This window comes from Tenrec ecaudatus, chromosome 16, assembly GCF_050624435.1.
Source record: "Tenrec ecaudatus isolate mTenEca1 chromosome 16, mTenEca1.hap1, whole genome shotgun sequence".
Classification (NCBI taxonomy): Eukaryota; Metazoa; Chordata; class Mammalia; order Afrosoricida; family Tenrecidae; genus Tenrec; species Tenrec ecaudatus.
Window position 1 is genome coordinate 12934199 of NC_134545.1, and position 14119 is coordinate 12948317.

A 14119-nucleotide genomic window follows, 5' to 3' on the forward strand; every position below is an offset into this window, starting at 1 on the left:
AAAGCCTTGCAAAGCCAGTGTCAACCACTGCATGCATACCAGCAGCAGCAGACAGCGCTTCACGGGAGAGTTTGCACACCACAGACCTGCTGATGTGGGTGGGCCAGGAGGGCTGTGTAATGCAGTCAGTCGTCCCACTCCGAAGTAAAAGCCTGAGCTTTTCCAGCTTCTTTCCCATCTTAGTGTCCATTAGTACACTGCTCCATTTCATCGCCTGGGACGAGGCCCCCAGGGGATCAGTCCTTACTGGTTGCTATTTGTCGGTGGGCACTGAGGGCTCCGGTCACATCTGAGAGAAAGACTGCACGCAGTCTGAAATGCCTGCCACGGACAGCGTGCTGCTCTGCCGTGGCTCCTTCACTAGTCACCTGTGTGCCACAGCCGCAACACAGATGACGGTGTTGTCTTAGGTAACAGCTGCTGCTTGGATTTTAGCTTCCCTGTGTATGTACCCACGTGTAGTCTAGGGGTAGAGACGTGCTGCTGGCCGAGTGCTTACTGAGTAGGACCCGCACAGCACCCAGCCTCCCCCACCAAGAGCAGTCACATCTCCATCTCCCTTGGTGCGTTTCTGAACTTTGCACTCTCTCACACCTGGCGTCTTCCACACGGAATTGGGTGCATCCCTTCATTCTGCGTGCTGTTGACTACTCGTGAGTGCATCACCGTCTATGATCCATGCCACCGTGACTGGGTATTTCCAGTTTGCAGCTAGGGCCGTACTGTGGTTCTGGTCCTGGTGCCTGTCTGTCCACAAGGCATTACCGCGTTCTTCCTTCAGCCGTAGCAGTGACTGCCCAGCCCGTTGATGATGGGCCCTGTGCCCGACAGGCCCTACTGATGGGGAGTAAAAGGACTGGTGGTTTGGGTTCTCTGAACCTTGCTTGGTGCTTCCTGCCTTTGAAAGGGTGGTCACTCTGGTGAATGAGTAACAGTAACTTCTTGTGGTTCTAATTTCCTTGTTCTAATGAAGTGGGGCCAGTTTACTTTCTAAAATGGAATAGTGGGGGTTTCCCAGACTAGGTCATGTCAGCAGAATTCTTAGCATTCTGCACACACGCAGGGCTGCAGTTTCCCATGAGCTTTCTGAAGCCCCATGTGTGCGCATAACCACTCAGTGGAGGTGGAAAGGCTGGGTCAAAAGCCTTGTGCTCACGCAGGCCTGGTTTTGGTTCCAGCGGCCCAGCCCGATCCAGCTTTACTCCCCACCCTTCATCCTGGCTCCCATCAAAGACAAGCAGACGGAGCTAGGTGAGACGTTCGGTGAGGCCAGCCAGAAATACAACGTGCTCTTTGTGGGCTACTGCCTGTCTCACGACCAGCGATGGCTTCTGGCCTCATGCACTGACCTCCACGGGGAGCTGCTGGAGACCTGCATTGTAAATATCGCTTTACCAAACAGGTGAGACCCTGCATACTTCATCTCTCTGGGTGTCTCTAACAGGTTGTCTTCCTGTGTAAGACTGTAATAACCGGGTTCTTTGGGACCCCCTGCCTACAGATCTCGGAGGAGCAAGGTGTCAGCGCGTAAGATCGGCCTGCAGAAGCTGTGGGAGTGGTGCATTGGGATCGTCCAGATGACGTCGCTCCCCTGGAGGGTTGTCATCGGGCGGCTGGGACGCCTGGGCCACGGGGAGCTTAAAGGTGAGGGGCCTGCGACAGTGGGGTGGCACATGGACAGGCCCTGACACCAGCCTCTGTAAGCTCCCTTCATCTTCCCACCCCACACCCCCTGGCGATTCTTACAGAGCACTTGGGGATCTTGGTGGACTGGGGTGGAAGTGGGTTGAATCCATGTTAGGAATGTACCAGATACCCCAGCGGTTTTCAAGCTTTTCTTTATACAAATTGAGCCCCCAGCACATAAAATAAGGACAACAAACTACTTTTAAACGTACAAATGTTTCACCAGAGATGTCGAAGCCATAAGAGCCTAGTTTTGGGTGTCTGGGCAATGGTTTGCAGCTCTGGTCCGCCACCGGCCCCAGGCTTTTCCCATCAAAGTGGCTACGGAGAGTAACAAGACGGACTGGGAGCCAGCCGGCACCAGAACGTGCCATTGTCTCTTCACTGGGAATTCTTACGGGCATTTACCCCCGGGCTGCCCAGCAGTTGGTGCAAATAGTCTGTTACCACACACCTGGGGTTCCCACCCTTCATTCCTATCGGAATGCCTGTTTTACTTCCTGAAGGCATTGGGCTGCTCAAGCTGGGTGCTCTCCCTTCCCTAGTGTGGCCGGACCCCAGGCCTGGGTTGGTTCTGCCTTCGCTGTCCATCTGCTATCCCACCTCACTTTGGTCTGGCCACAGCAAACTAAACATGTAAGGGAAAGTTGTGTCCTGTTGTCTGTCCACTTGAGCGGGCGCCTTCTCCCTGGCCGTGCAGGGGAAGAGCCAACTGCGTCGTAGTCCCTACCTGTGCTCCGGTCCCCAGTGAAGTGGCAGCAGGAGAAGTGGAGTTGGAGAAGGTGGGCCAGGTGCCATCACCAGGTGACTCGGGCTGCACAAGCCCCTCCGACCTCACGAGACCCTGGCGTTTGATTTCAGATTGGAGCATCCTCCTGGGAGAGTGCTCCCTGCAGACAATCAGCAAACAGCTCAAGGACGTGTGCCGCATGTGTGGCATCTCGGCTGCTGACTCGCCCTCTATCCTCAGTGCCTGCCTGGTGGCCATGGAGCCCCAGGGCTCCTTTGTGGTGATGCCAGGTAAGTTGCTGCCCGGGCTCAGTCTAGACAGGCATAGCCTTATGGCTCCTTTCAGGGCCCCTGTCGATCCGTTTGGGACAGAAATGAGAGTTTTTTTGCAGTCTGGGTCAGGCCAGAGTCCATCCTTCAGCATGACTCTGTTAGCCAGATATGAATTTTAATCCCATTTGAAGACTGTTTGGATGGCGAGGCAGGCAGGGCTGAGGCATGTTAGACCCAGGCCTGCACCACAGTCTGCTCAGTCAATGCGTGTGGGCATGGGGTGTAAAAAAGCAGGCTGGTTTAAAAAACTCAGCAACTAGGCAAACTGGTACATCTAGTTACTCCTCACTGGCCACCCACCCAAGGGGCTGTTCTTAGCCCCGAGGGGATGTCAGCTGCTTACAGCCCGGGCAGAGGTCTTCCATGATCCTAGTGAGAGACCAGGAGCCAGAGTTTAGCCAGAGCTCAGGCTGTAATAAAATGTTAGATCTAATAATGAGTTAGTTGAATGGGGTGGTGGTGGTGGGGGGGGGGGTGTTCCTACAGTACTACCTACATACAGTGTGAGTAACCACAGCTAACTGGGAGTTTGATGTTTGGAGATCGTTCTTGGTAGTCTAACCCCCTGTGTGGAGAGGGGCCTGCCTGATCAGAGCTGCAGGCCCAGAGGCTGTTTTTCTCCAGACTAAACAGACCAACCCACTCGGCAGCCCAGGGTTTCCAAGGTTGGAGCTCTCTATGGGAGCAGACAACCTCTTCTTCCTACTGAGGAGCCTGGAGTGAGTTTGAACTGCTGACCTTGCGGCTAATGGCCCAGAGCCTCACAGGGGAGTTGATTTTCATTCTATTTAAGATGCTGTCACGATGGGCTCTGTTTTTGGCCGAAGCACTGCCCTCAACATGCAGTCATCTCAGCTCAACACCCCGCAGGATGCTTCCTGCACACACATCTTGGTGTTCCCCACGTCATCCACCATCCAGGTGGCTCCAGCCCACTATCCCAATGAAGACGGCTTCAGTCCCAACAACGGTGAGTGCAAGGCCCGTCCCTTCCGGAACAACACGCTGGGGGAGGGACTGGCAGTCTCTTCCTATAACCACTGGGCACCTAGAGAGGTGAGAGCCTGCGTAGTCTCTGTAACGCATTTGTAGTTTGTTTTGACATTTAGCCTTATGAAGTGGAGGAGGAAGGATGCCCATTTTTATTAAGGAGAGGACCCCCCACCCACCAAAAAAAAAATGTTTGTGGGATAATGGGATTAAAAGACAGGATAATTTCTCCACTACCTTTTTGAAGCCTGTTGACAGTTTCTGGGTTGCAGGTGCTAATTTTTCCTCTTGGCCCTTTGCCCGGGACCTGCTGGGTGCCCAGGCGGGCTCAGTCGCACAGACGGCGTCACCTATGGTGGCTGTGCAGAGGTGGTTCTGAGCTCCACTCCATTGCCTCCGGAGACCTTGGGAGAACAGAGCACGGGTCGCCAGAGGCTAATAGTCGTTCCTTCTCTCTCTCCTCCCTCTAGACGACATGTTTGACCTCCCTTTCCCAGACGACATGGACAATGACATCGGCATCTTGATAACTGGGAACCTTCACTCCTCCCCCAACTCCTCCCCCGTCCCCTCCCCCGGCTCTCCCTCAGGCATCGGAGTGGGCTCGCACTTCCAGCACAGTCGGGTAAGGGTTCTTAACAACGGAACCTTCGGGAAAGTCAGCCTTCGGGTTTAGTGCGTGCTCTGCTCTGGGAGCCAGTGGCTCTGGCGAGAACTGAAATGCATTCTTTTCCTGATGCATGAGTGTTGTCAGAAAGATGGCCCTGGGTGCAGGCGACCACGCTCTGGGGTGCGCCTGGGGTTTCCCCTCAGAGTGACGGTTGCTGCGCCCTCACTTACCCACGGGGCTGCTAGCGCAGGCCAGAGTGCCACTTCTGTGAAATGGGCAGAGACGTATGTGGACAGAAGCAGCGCGGCTCACACCTGTGTGGAGACAAACACATGCAGAATAGAACCTCTGGTTTATTGGAGAGAGGGAGATGACAGGATACCTTCTTGTCCCAGAGCCCTGGACCCCAGGCTCTGGCTCCTTCTGCCCATTTCCCCATCACATGGGCGCCTTTGCCTTTTGAAGCTGAGAGCATGGTGGCTCTGAGGCACGGAAGAGGAGGAATGAGGAGTCCTGGTGGTTGTAGTTGATAAGATTGGGATGTCCCAGCTCCCAGGGTGCCCTGCTGAAGGTGTCCATGGAAAACCCCTGCTGGCAAAGGCAGGTGTCTTTGACAGTGGCCGGTTGGATGGCTTTGGTCGGTCGCCGGAAAAGAGCACTGTTGTGAATAGCCTGCAGCTGCCAGAGATGAGCCTTCCTGTCGCTCAGTTGACTCCTTGGGTCTGCCCTTACTGCCCATCTTCCTCCCATGGAGCGGCTGGTGGGTTTGAACCGCTGGCCTGTGCATAGCAGCTCCGTAGTGGGTGTCGCTTGGAGTGGATCAGCAGATTGGACACTGCTGATCTTGCATCACCTTGTAATCTCACCAAGCAGTCAGCCTCGGGACCGCTAACCACAGGTACACACCTACCAGTTGTACCTTGAGAGAAAGAAGGGGCTGTCTGGCCTCAGAAATTCTATATTGGGTCATTGAGAATGGTCACCAGACTTAACGTTCCACAAAGTATGTACCTCCTCACTTGCCTGTGACCTAGAGTTGTGGGCAAGGGATTGGACACTGCTGATCTCGTGTCTTTCAGAGCCAGGGTGAGCGTCTGCTGTCGAGAGAGGCCCCGGAAGAGCTGAAGCAGCAGCCACTGGCCCTCGGGTATTTCGTCTCAACTGCCAAAGCCGAGAATCTTCCCCCGTGGTTCTGGTCATCCTGCCCGCAGGCTCAGAACCAGTGCCCCCTCTTCCTCAAGGTTGGTGTGCTGGGCCCTGCAGAACGGGCACACGCAGTCCTAACGGTGCAGATAGCTCCCGCTCGCTGCCTGGGCGCTCACACTCACGCAACAGATGATCACTTCTTCCCCTCTAGGTGAGGGAACCTAGACCAAACACCACTTTTACCAACAGGTTAGCAAAACCCCGAGGCCTGACCGTCTCTGTGGGCCCAGGGAATGAATTGACCCCAAAGAGATGGTGGGAAAGGAGACGTGATTTCATGCGTTCTTTCTGTGAAGCCATATATAAGATACAAACTATCAAACTTACCTTTTGCAACCAAAAAAATTCTATAAATCCATATACCATATTGTTTCTTCATAACAATGAAGATGGGTTTACTAAACCAAATATGGAGACAATTTTAGAAGATAGAATTTGTACAGATTACATGATGATAACCATGACCCAAACCCAGAAAAACCTAGTATTCATATTTTTATAAGTGCTTCCTTTTCAGCGTGGGAGAACGGTGGGGCTCTCACGGGGCAGAGCTCCACCCTGTCTGATAGGGCTGTTGTGGGCTTATCTGCTACTGAAGAAGGGAACTCGAACATTCCGCTTCCTTCCGTGTTAAGCTCAGTTGCTGTCTGCCCGTTCCCAGTAAGAAGAGGGCCCCACAGGTTGAGGCACTGTTCCCCACTCACCATCAGTCTCTCTCCAGGCGTCACTGCACCACCACATCTCAGTAGCACAGACGGACGAACTTCTCCCTGCCAGGAATTCGCAGCGGGTGCCACACCCTCTGGACTCCAAGACCACATCTGATGTTTTAAGGTAACGCCGGTTCCCAATGCTGCGGTAATGCTCTTCCTCTGGTGTTTATGGAAGAGCTGCTGCCTGGTGGGAGGGACAGCGTCACGTGGGAAACCCAAAGGGGCCTGTCTACTGGCCTCCTGTTTAGAAGGTTAACCGTGCGTAGGCTTCACATGGGGCTGCCAACCTCAAGGTCGGCAGTACGAAACCATGACCCACCCCATGGAAGAAAATCTCAGAAACCACAGGGTCAGCTCTGTCCTGTTGTGTAGGGTCACTTAATCGGAACTGACTCCGTTCCTATTGTGAGAAAGTAAGTATTTTCTAACTGGTAGATGATTTGAGAATTGTAGTGAAGCAGGCACGCAAGAGGCGCCTTGGTGGACACAGATTGAGACGAGCCTTCAGATGGTGAGAAAAGTCATCGTGAGTTTGGCACCTCTGGCCGACAAACTCGAGCCAGAGAGAATCCGAGTCTCCCTGAAACAAGATCCTCCCCATAGCCATCCCTTACCTTCTTTCTTTGTGAAGACTGCGTCTCGGAACCCCTTGCGCTTGTCAGATACTCACAGCCAGCTCAGCTGCCGTGCCCCAATTGGGGTGACCTTGAGGCCAGGGAACAAGAAGAACTGTGTGCGTGGACGGGGTGTGCTCTGCATGGCCCGCCCAATGTGGCCCCTCTCTCGCAGGTTTGTCCTGGAGCAGTACAATGCCCTGTCCTGGCTCACCTGCAACCCAGCCACCCAGGACCGCACTTCCTGCCTCCCTGTCCACTTTGTGGTGCTCACTCAGCTGTACAACGCCATCATGAACATCCTCTAAAGGAAAGCACTTGGCCTCTAGGGCCCAGGGGCCCGCTCCACTCTGCAAATGGCCCTCCCTTCTCCTCAGACCACTCTCCACAGTGCTTATCACCGAGGGACGGACACTTCTCTCACCGACCTGGAAACCTCCCTAAGCAGTGACTTTCCGCCCGTGGACGCTGTGTGCGGCCCCACTCACTGGTCCACAGGAAGGGTTGGCAGGGTTGGTTTTAAGAGGGCAACAGAAGAGACAGTATCCTTTTGCACAAGAGTCTGTTTTCAGTCTCTGTTTAAACAGGAGCGTGACTTAGCCTTTGGATAAAATCCTCTAGCTGTCGGGGTGGCCTGAGCCCCAGCTCCCAGCTGTGCTTCCTGCGTGCTCGGGCCAGCAGTTCCCCAGTGTGTTCATAGGAAGGTCTGGAGACAGCCTCATGTTTTTATTTATTTTAAGTCGTTCTGTCACGGGCTGGGGGTGGCGGCGGTTTTGTTTTCATTGGTGAGGACGGGGGACAGTAGCTGAAAGCCAACTCAGCTCCACCACGGGGTTCTGACTGCGCACCTGGGTCCTCGGGGGAGGGGGAGGAGGGCCTGCCGCTGGGAGGCCCGTGCCTAAGCAGTCTCATTCCAGCAGTAGCTGTCGTTAAGAACAAACTGGATTGCCAAGGTTCTGCCACTTTCCTTAGAAGGGGCCATGAATCTGTCCAGAAGGCAGACACCCAGCTCAGGGTCCTGGCGGCAAGTTCCTTCCCAATGAATTGCTCCCGAAAGCCAGGCCTCTCCTCATTGGATCAAACGGGACTCATGTACATATCACAATCCAAAGTGTTCGCTCAGAAAATCAGCTATGAATAGGGTGAATTTTTTGTGGACCATAGGAATCTTATTTCAAAGAGATATGACAACATAAATTAGTACTTGAAGTTGAGCCTTCATGGTGGAACTTTTTAAAAACGCCTTTTAAAAAGTGTCCGTGGCTGATGGAAGTATTTTACGACGACTCCTCGTTGCAGGCTCGAGAGGGTTCTCGTCACGGCTCGTGGTGCCGGGTGCTGTTCTGAGGGGCGGTGGGCGTAGGGCTGCCCCCTGCAGACTGCCAGGGAGAGGATCCCGCACAGCTAAATGTTCTTCCAAGAGACTTCCACATCATGGTTGTTAACAAAAAAGAAAAATGTAATAATCAATATGATTTTGTAAAAGTATTTTTCTTGAAATAATCTAACGTTTAAAACATTATCTTGAAAGCAGAGTGGCGTGGCGGGCCGTGGGAGCAGAGCCGGACCGTGTTCCCGGACCAGGGGTTCTCTGTGCCGCCGGGGAGGGGCGCCTTTCGCAATGTATAGGTTACAGATCTGATATATCAAACCATTTGTATCTAATGTGTACAGTGTAAAATCAACTTTAAAAATATTGCAGTGCTATTTTTTCTTAATCAGAAAGGAAATTTCCCAAGGTCTTTTGAAGAGCATAAAATGATGAAGATTGTAGACTTGTATAAAATTATCCTGGTGAGAAGACACATTGTAAAGTAGATATTTGTAATCTTTTACCACTTTGGGGTTGCTTTTTTTCCCAGAATTCATCAGAACTTTGGATTTTTTTTTAAATGGGCTGTTTTTAATGCAGGGGGCTTTTCTTCCCTAGAAACCCAATTCTAAGCAAAAAAGAAATATAAAAAACAAACAAAAAACCCTACAAAAATTAAAAAAAAAAAAAGGCAGCAAAGGGTAGTTTTCATCGGGTGACTTTTATTTAAGTTTTTTAAGTTAAGAAAAAGCTGGTGACATATTTATACGTTTTTGTGCAAAAATAAATGAATGGCAATAGATTTTAAAAAATCTTATGTACTTCTGTGTGAAAAGTCTGTATGATATTTCCCTTAAATATGCATTATTTTACTTGTGAGTTTTTTACTGAATTAATCTGAAATGTACAAGCCCTGGATTTGCTACAGAGTGAGAAGTTATTTTTTTTTTATTTTTAATTTTGGAAATTCTGCAGAAATCAGAACTCTGACCACGGTTTGGACTGAAGGGGGACGGGCGGGACGGGGCCAGCATGCTTGTGTGTCGGCTTCAGAGCTAATGGCTCTGGGGCGTTCTCTTTCTTTTGTTTCCTTTTTTCCTTCAAGCATTTTGCAGTGAGCTTCTTTTATATATAGCAAACAATTGGAAAGAATACAAAGACGTGAAGTTCATTTAAGAGAAACTACAGTATAGCGCTGGTACAGTACACTAAAGACTTTGATAAAAGGCCTCCATTTTAAATGTCATTCATATATACCTTGTGGATGAGAGCTATATACTTTTACACACTTTTTTAGAGGAATAAATTATTGAATTACTGAACTTTTGAGTGGCTTTTTCCCTGCCTTGACTCACTCACCTCTGAACACCCCAAGCAAGACTTGGAGTCAGTAAGTGGCATCCTGCAGCCGCACTGAAGGGGGTGCTCCCATGCTCGGGATGCCTCCTGCTCCCACATGTGGGGATCCAGTCTGTGGCTCGGTGGCAGAGGCAGCTTGTGGGAAGAGCACACCCGGCTGTATTACAGTCTGCACACGTTAACTCTTGAGCAGGAACCTGGGCGCAGCCACCCAATTCACCCAGCTCCTGAGCAGGGCTCCTGGGTCTTTCCGGCAGGGTGGCTCTGAGCCGAGCCGGACGCGAGGGCAGTAGGGATGTAGCCTGGAGCCCAGCCCACGGCGCGCATGGAGTAGTGCACCTGTCCCAGGACGGACACACCTGGCTGTTGGCTTTCCTGCCGGTCTCGACGACGGTGGGATTCCACTCCTCTGCACAATGAAAATAAGGGTTGTAGAAGACAGCCGCGAGCTGGGTCTCTTGGGTGGGCAGAGAAGGTGGCTCAGCTCAGGCACTGGGTGTGTGGTGCAGCAATAAGGGCCTAGAGTAGGCGTGGTGGTTTCGCAGACGCTGCCGGGATGGCAGAGCTCGGCACCTGGGCAGCCCGTGTGTGAGTTCAGCGGGGCAGAGACGAGTCCGTCTTCACATCCATCTGGCCTGACATGTTACAAGGGTCACTTGCACGTCGCTGGTTCTGGGATCTCTGTCCTGCTTGTATGTCGGGCACGGCTTAGTTTCCGGGTCTCACAGAAGCAAACGGTTACTCAGGAAAACTGGTCATCCGGAGCTGTGATCAGAGGCCATCACGGGACTCCTGCTGCAGGAGCAGATGGGCCACATCGACTGGACGTGGTCAGACTGGGTTCTCACTGAGATGCAGTGCTGGCTTCCTGGTCAGTGGGCTCGTTTGCACTCTCAGGTGGGTTCCTCAGCACCCTCTTCTCATGGGCAAGCCTGGGATGTTGCTCCTGACCGGTCACTTCCCGGGAAACGGAGGCACTGGCCACCTGGCTGAGTTGAGCAGCACCAGGAAAGCTCTGTGGGTGTAGACTTGTGAAAGGGCGCATTCCTTTGAACCTCAGAAATGGGGAGTCTTGTCGGGAGCTCCAGGTTCAGACACCTGTTGGGGGAGTTGTTTAGCAAACGGATATTTCTTCTTCCTTGACGCTTCTGCCTCCTTGGCCTGGGTTGGAGCTCCCGGTAGTGGTCTACAGGAAGGGCAAGAGGGTGGCCACACTCGGTGGCTGGGGAGGCCCTTCTCCAGTCCATCACCATGGGCACCGGTTTCTCCTGCTGGGTATCCCGCTTAGCAGCTTTTCCCTCTCAGTTCTGTTGTTAAGAGTTTCCCAAAGCAGCTGCCTCTGGAGGCCCCACCATCTGCTGTTTCGCCCTCTGCGGAACTCTGGGGTTTCTGCCCTGACTCTCGGGAGGGTCTGATTCAAGTTCCTGGTGTCTTCACGGCAAACTTACTTCCCATCTGCTTGCTTTGGCCGAGACAGGCAGGTGCTGACAGCCTGGGGGCTTTGGGTGTGTGTCAAACCCATCCCCTGCAAAAGCCCACTCCTGCCAGTCTCACCGTGGCCAGACCCGACAGCAGAACTCCTTCACGGGGGCTGCCAGACATTGGGATCTCTATGGGAGCAGACAGCCTCTTTCTCCTGTGGAGCAGCAGGTGAGTTTGAACCACTGACCCCAACAGCCCGGTGTGTGACCCAGCGCTCCCTCTCCAATCATGTGCACACTTCCTTAGGAATGGGCATTTTTCCCGGGAGTGGGCCACCTGCATCTGAAGCACAGAGGTGTCTGGCTGCAGCAGGGGGGACGGAGATCCGTGACCTGGGTTATGGGGCTGGCTGCATTCTCTATGCTGGCGGTGGGGGTGGGTTAAGACCCTTGGTTCTTTTCTTCGCCCACATTTCGTTTAGTGTTTCGGACAGTAATCTTGTCTTAAGGTGATGTCCTCTGGCAGTGATCATTTTTCTCAAAACACTTAACCCCAGTTGTGTCCCGTCCTGGGCACAGTCAGGCCCGAGACCCACAGTGCACTAAACGTTTCTTGAAGCCTCCTCTCCAAGAGTGGTGAATGGAAACGGGCAGCTCCTTGCCAGCCATTAACCCAGTTGGCCCGGCTTCTCCTGCAGCATGTGCAACAGGATGTTCCGGACGAGGTGGCCAGCGCAATGTGTCTGTGCTAACGCTCCGAAACTCCGCATGTGGTGTCCATTCAGACAGCAAACCGAACTCACTGTCCTCGGGTCCATGCGGGCTCAGTGACCTTGTAGCACTGCCCCCATGGGATTCCCAGACTTCTTTGCAGAAGCAGCGCGCCTTTCTCCTGTGGTGGAGTGGCTGGTGGTTTTGAACCTTTGACACCGCCAGGGCTCGTAAGCTCATGTTCTTAATGGTTAAGAGGAAGGGCCGTTTACCAATGCAATAAAGTCGGATCCGATGGAAACCTTTTACACTTCCAGTCTTTTTTTTAAATATTGACAATGGTTCTTTAATTACTGGTTTATTATCATTACTTAATTCACTTCCAGTCCTTTAAACTTTTAATGGAAACACTTAACAATTCAGCTCCAATCCGAGTTCACCAGGTTCTACAAAGTTCTCAGCAGCCACAGCGTGGCAGGTCGCCGACTGGACGGGGTCTCGGGAGGCTGTGAGAGTTGACCGCCGGGCCGGGCCACCTGGCACATTGTCACACCGTCTGTGCTGGTTTGGGCGGCAAGTTACCGGTAAGTGCCGTCACTGGTGGAGAGGAGGGGCTGGAACGCCCCCCTGCAAGTCGGAGCTGCCCTCCCTCTGTTCTTCACTGCGTGACGGGTGCCTCAGGGGTGCTGGAGGAATCGCTGCATCCTGTCCCTTTCTTTTCCAGAGTCATCCTTGCTTTAAACGACCTTGATGGTCCCACGGCCAACCGCCTCTTCCTTGGCTAGAATCAGTGCCGGGTCTGACTTTCTTTCCTTCCTTTGGAGCAAGAGCATCCACAGTCTTTCACTGGCGCGCACTCCCCAGCGGCATCCTGAGACTCGCCCAGCTTCTAGAAACACCTGCACGTCTTTGCTGGTTTCAGTTTGGCCTGTGTGTGTGGGCTCTGCGGCTTGCTTTTTACCTTTGAAGCCACTGCTCAAGACGGCCTGCGACATCCCAGCCGCGCTTCCTGCTCGGTGAGAATCACCCGCGCCTGCCTAGCAGACTGACAGCTTCAAGGCTGGCGGTTCGCACTGGCCCTCTGCGGGGTTGGCTGCTCCCTCACAGAGGTACAGCTTTGCAGGGTCGCTCTGAGTGGGGACTGCCAAGTCAGTGGGGGTTACATGTAACTGGGAAGCTGCAGAGAAGTGCCTGCTGACCACAAGGGAACTCCCACCTACCCCTCCCCTCCTCATCCCTGGATGATAGCCCCTGCCCCCCAAGTTCATCCAGTAACTTCAGCCTCTGGCTTCTCCCCCCACAAATCAAGCAGCCCTCTCTACAGAGACCCCCACCCCCTGCTCCCTGCCATGGGCCCCCCTCAGAAGCACAGCTCACATGCCAACACCCATGATGCCTGTCCACGGACTGGTCCTACGCGAGTCTTAAGACGCCCCATCTTGTTGGGGGATGGCGGGGGGCACAGACACCCCTCAGTCCCACCTTCAGGGCAAGGCAGGCTGAAGGGAAGCAGAGCCTGTGGCAGGGCTGGTCTCAGGGAAGAACTGGGCTGGAGTGGCCCCGGCCAGCCGGGTCCTGGGCACAGCGCCACTGTCTCCCCTCGGGCTCATGCCCACTTTTGATACGTAGGAGAGGCCCTCAGCCAACACCTGCTGGATCTTCAGTATTATCCACGCCTCTGGGCAAAGTAGCAGCCCTATATCACCTGGAAACCTCTTAGCGTCTGATACCAACCTACCCCCATTCGTCCCCCAACTGCCCACACTGCTACGCCCTGTTTCTGCTACCAAAGTGTCATTGGTCCTAAAACACCAGTGAACACCCGCGGTGGTGGTTTTGCTTCCAAGCCAGACCCAGCCCCTGCCGTCAAGCCGATTCTGACCACAGCAACCAAAGGTGGGGTTTTGGAGACTGTCAGTAGTTTGAGGACGGCGAGCCTCATCTTTCTCCCTTTGAGTGGCGGGTGGGTTTGAACGGTCGATGTGTAGCTAGCAGTGAACACTCACTGGACAGCACCAGCTATCCCCTGGCAAAGCACCAAAGGTTGGCCTGGATCTGGGCTCTTTCCTGGTCACTTGGTCTGCTGAGTCCTCTCTCCTACTCTGGGTGGGATGTGGTTGAGTCTAGGCACTGCCGGACCCTGCACCATCTTCACCATGGCTGGTGCGTTGGAGCATCTGTTGCTACCACTGTATCAGTACACCTTCCTATTGTTCACCGACCAAGCCTGGGCTGTACACTCATTGGTTATGTGCCCGGATGCCCACCAGAGGGCAACCTTCACTGACAGATAGACACAAGGTTGTTTTGGAGGCAAAAAGGTGTGCTGTTCTGGGCTTCTATCCAGAGGGTTGGGGGTGGGCCAGCAGCCCCCGGGGACAGACTCTGGCTGGGCCAGGTGTGGGGTTGCCCCAAGAGGTATCTATCTGGCTCTC

At 53.4% G+C, this 14119-nt stretch overlaps 1 protein-coding gene across 2 annotated transcripts in view; it reads left to right on the top strand.

Moving 5' to 3' along the window:
- The window catches only part of MED13L (mediator complex subunit 13L), a 257652-nt gene extending 248138 nt beyond the window's left edge, over positions 1 to 9514 (top strand). For both annotated transcript variants that reach the window (XM_075534610.1, XM_075534609.1), the window contains exons 24-31: positions 1179 to 1402; positions 1502 to 1644; positions 2548 to 2706; positions 3542 to 3718; positions 4209 to 4363; positions 5428 to 5589; positions 6276 to 6388; positions 7057 to 9514. In XM_075534610.1, coding sequence (XP_075390725.1) covers positions 1179 to 1402; positions 1502 to 1644; positions 2548 to 2706; positions 3542 to 3718; positions 4209 to 4363; positions 5428 to 5589; positions 6276 to 6388; positions 7057 to 7189 — 1266 coding nt within the window. In that variant the 3' untranslated portion in view covers positions 7190 to 9514. The remainder of the gene's footprint in view (positions 1 to 1178; positions 1403 to 1501; positions 1645 to 2547; positions 2707 to 3541; positions 3719 to 4208; positions 4364 to 5427; positions 5590 to 6275; positions 6389 to 7056) is intronic.
- Positions 9515 to 14119: the final 4605 nt, after the last annotated feature.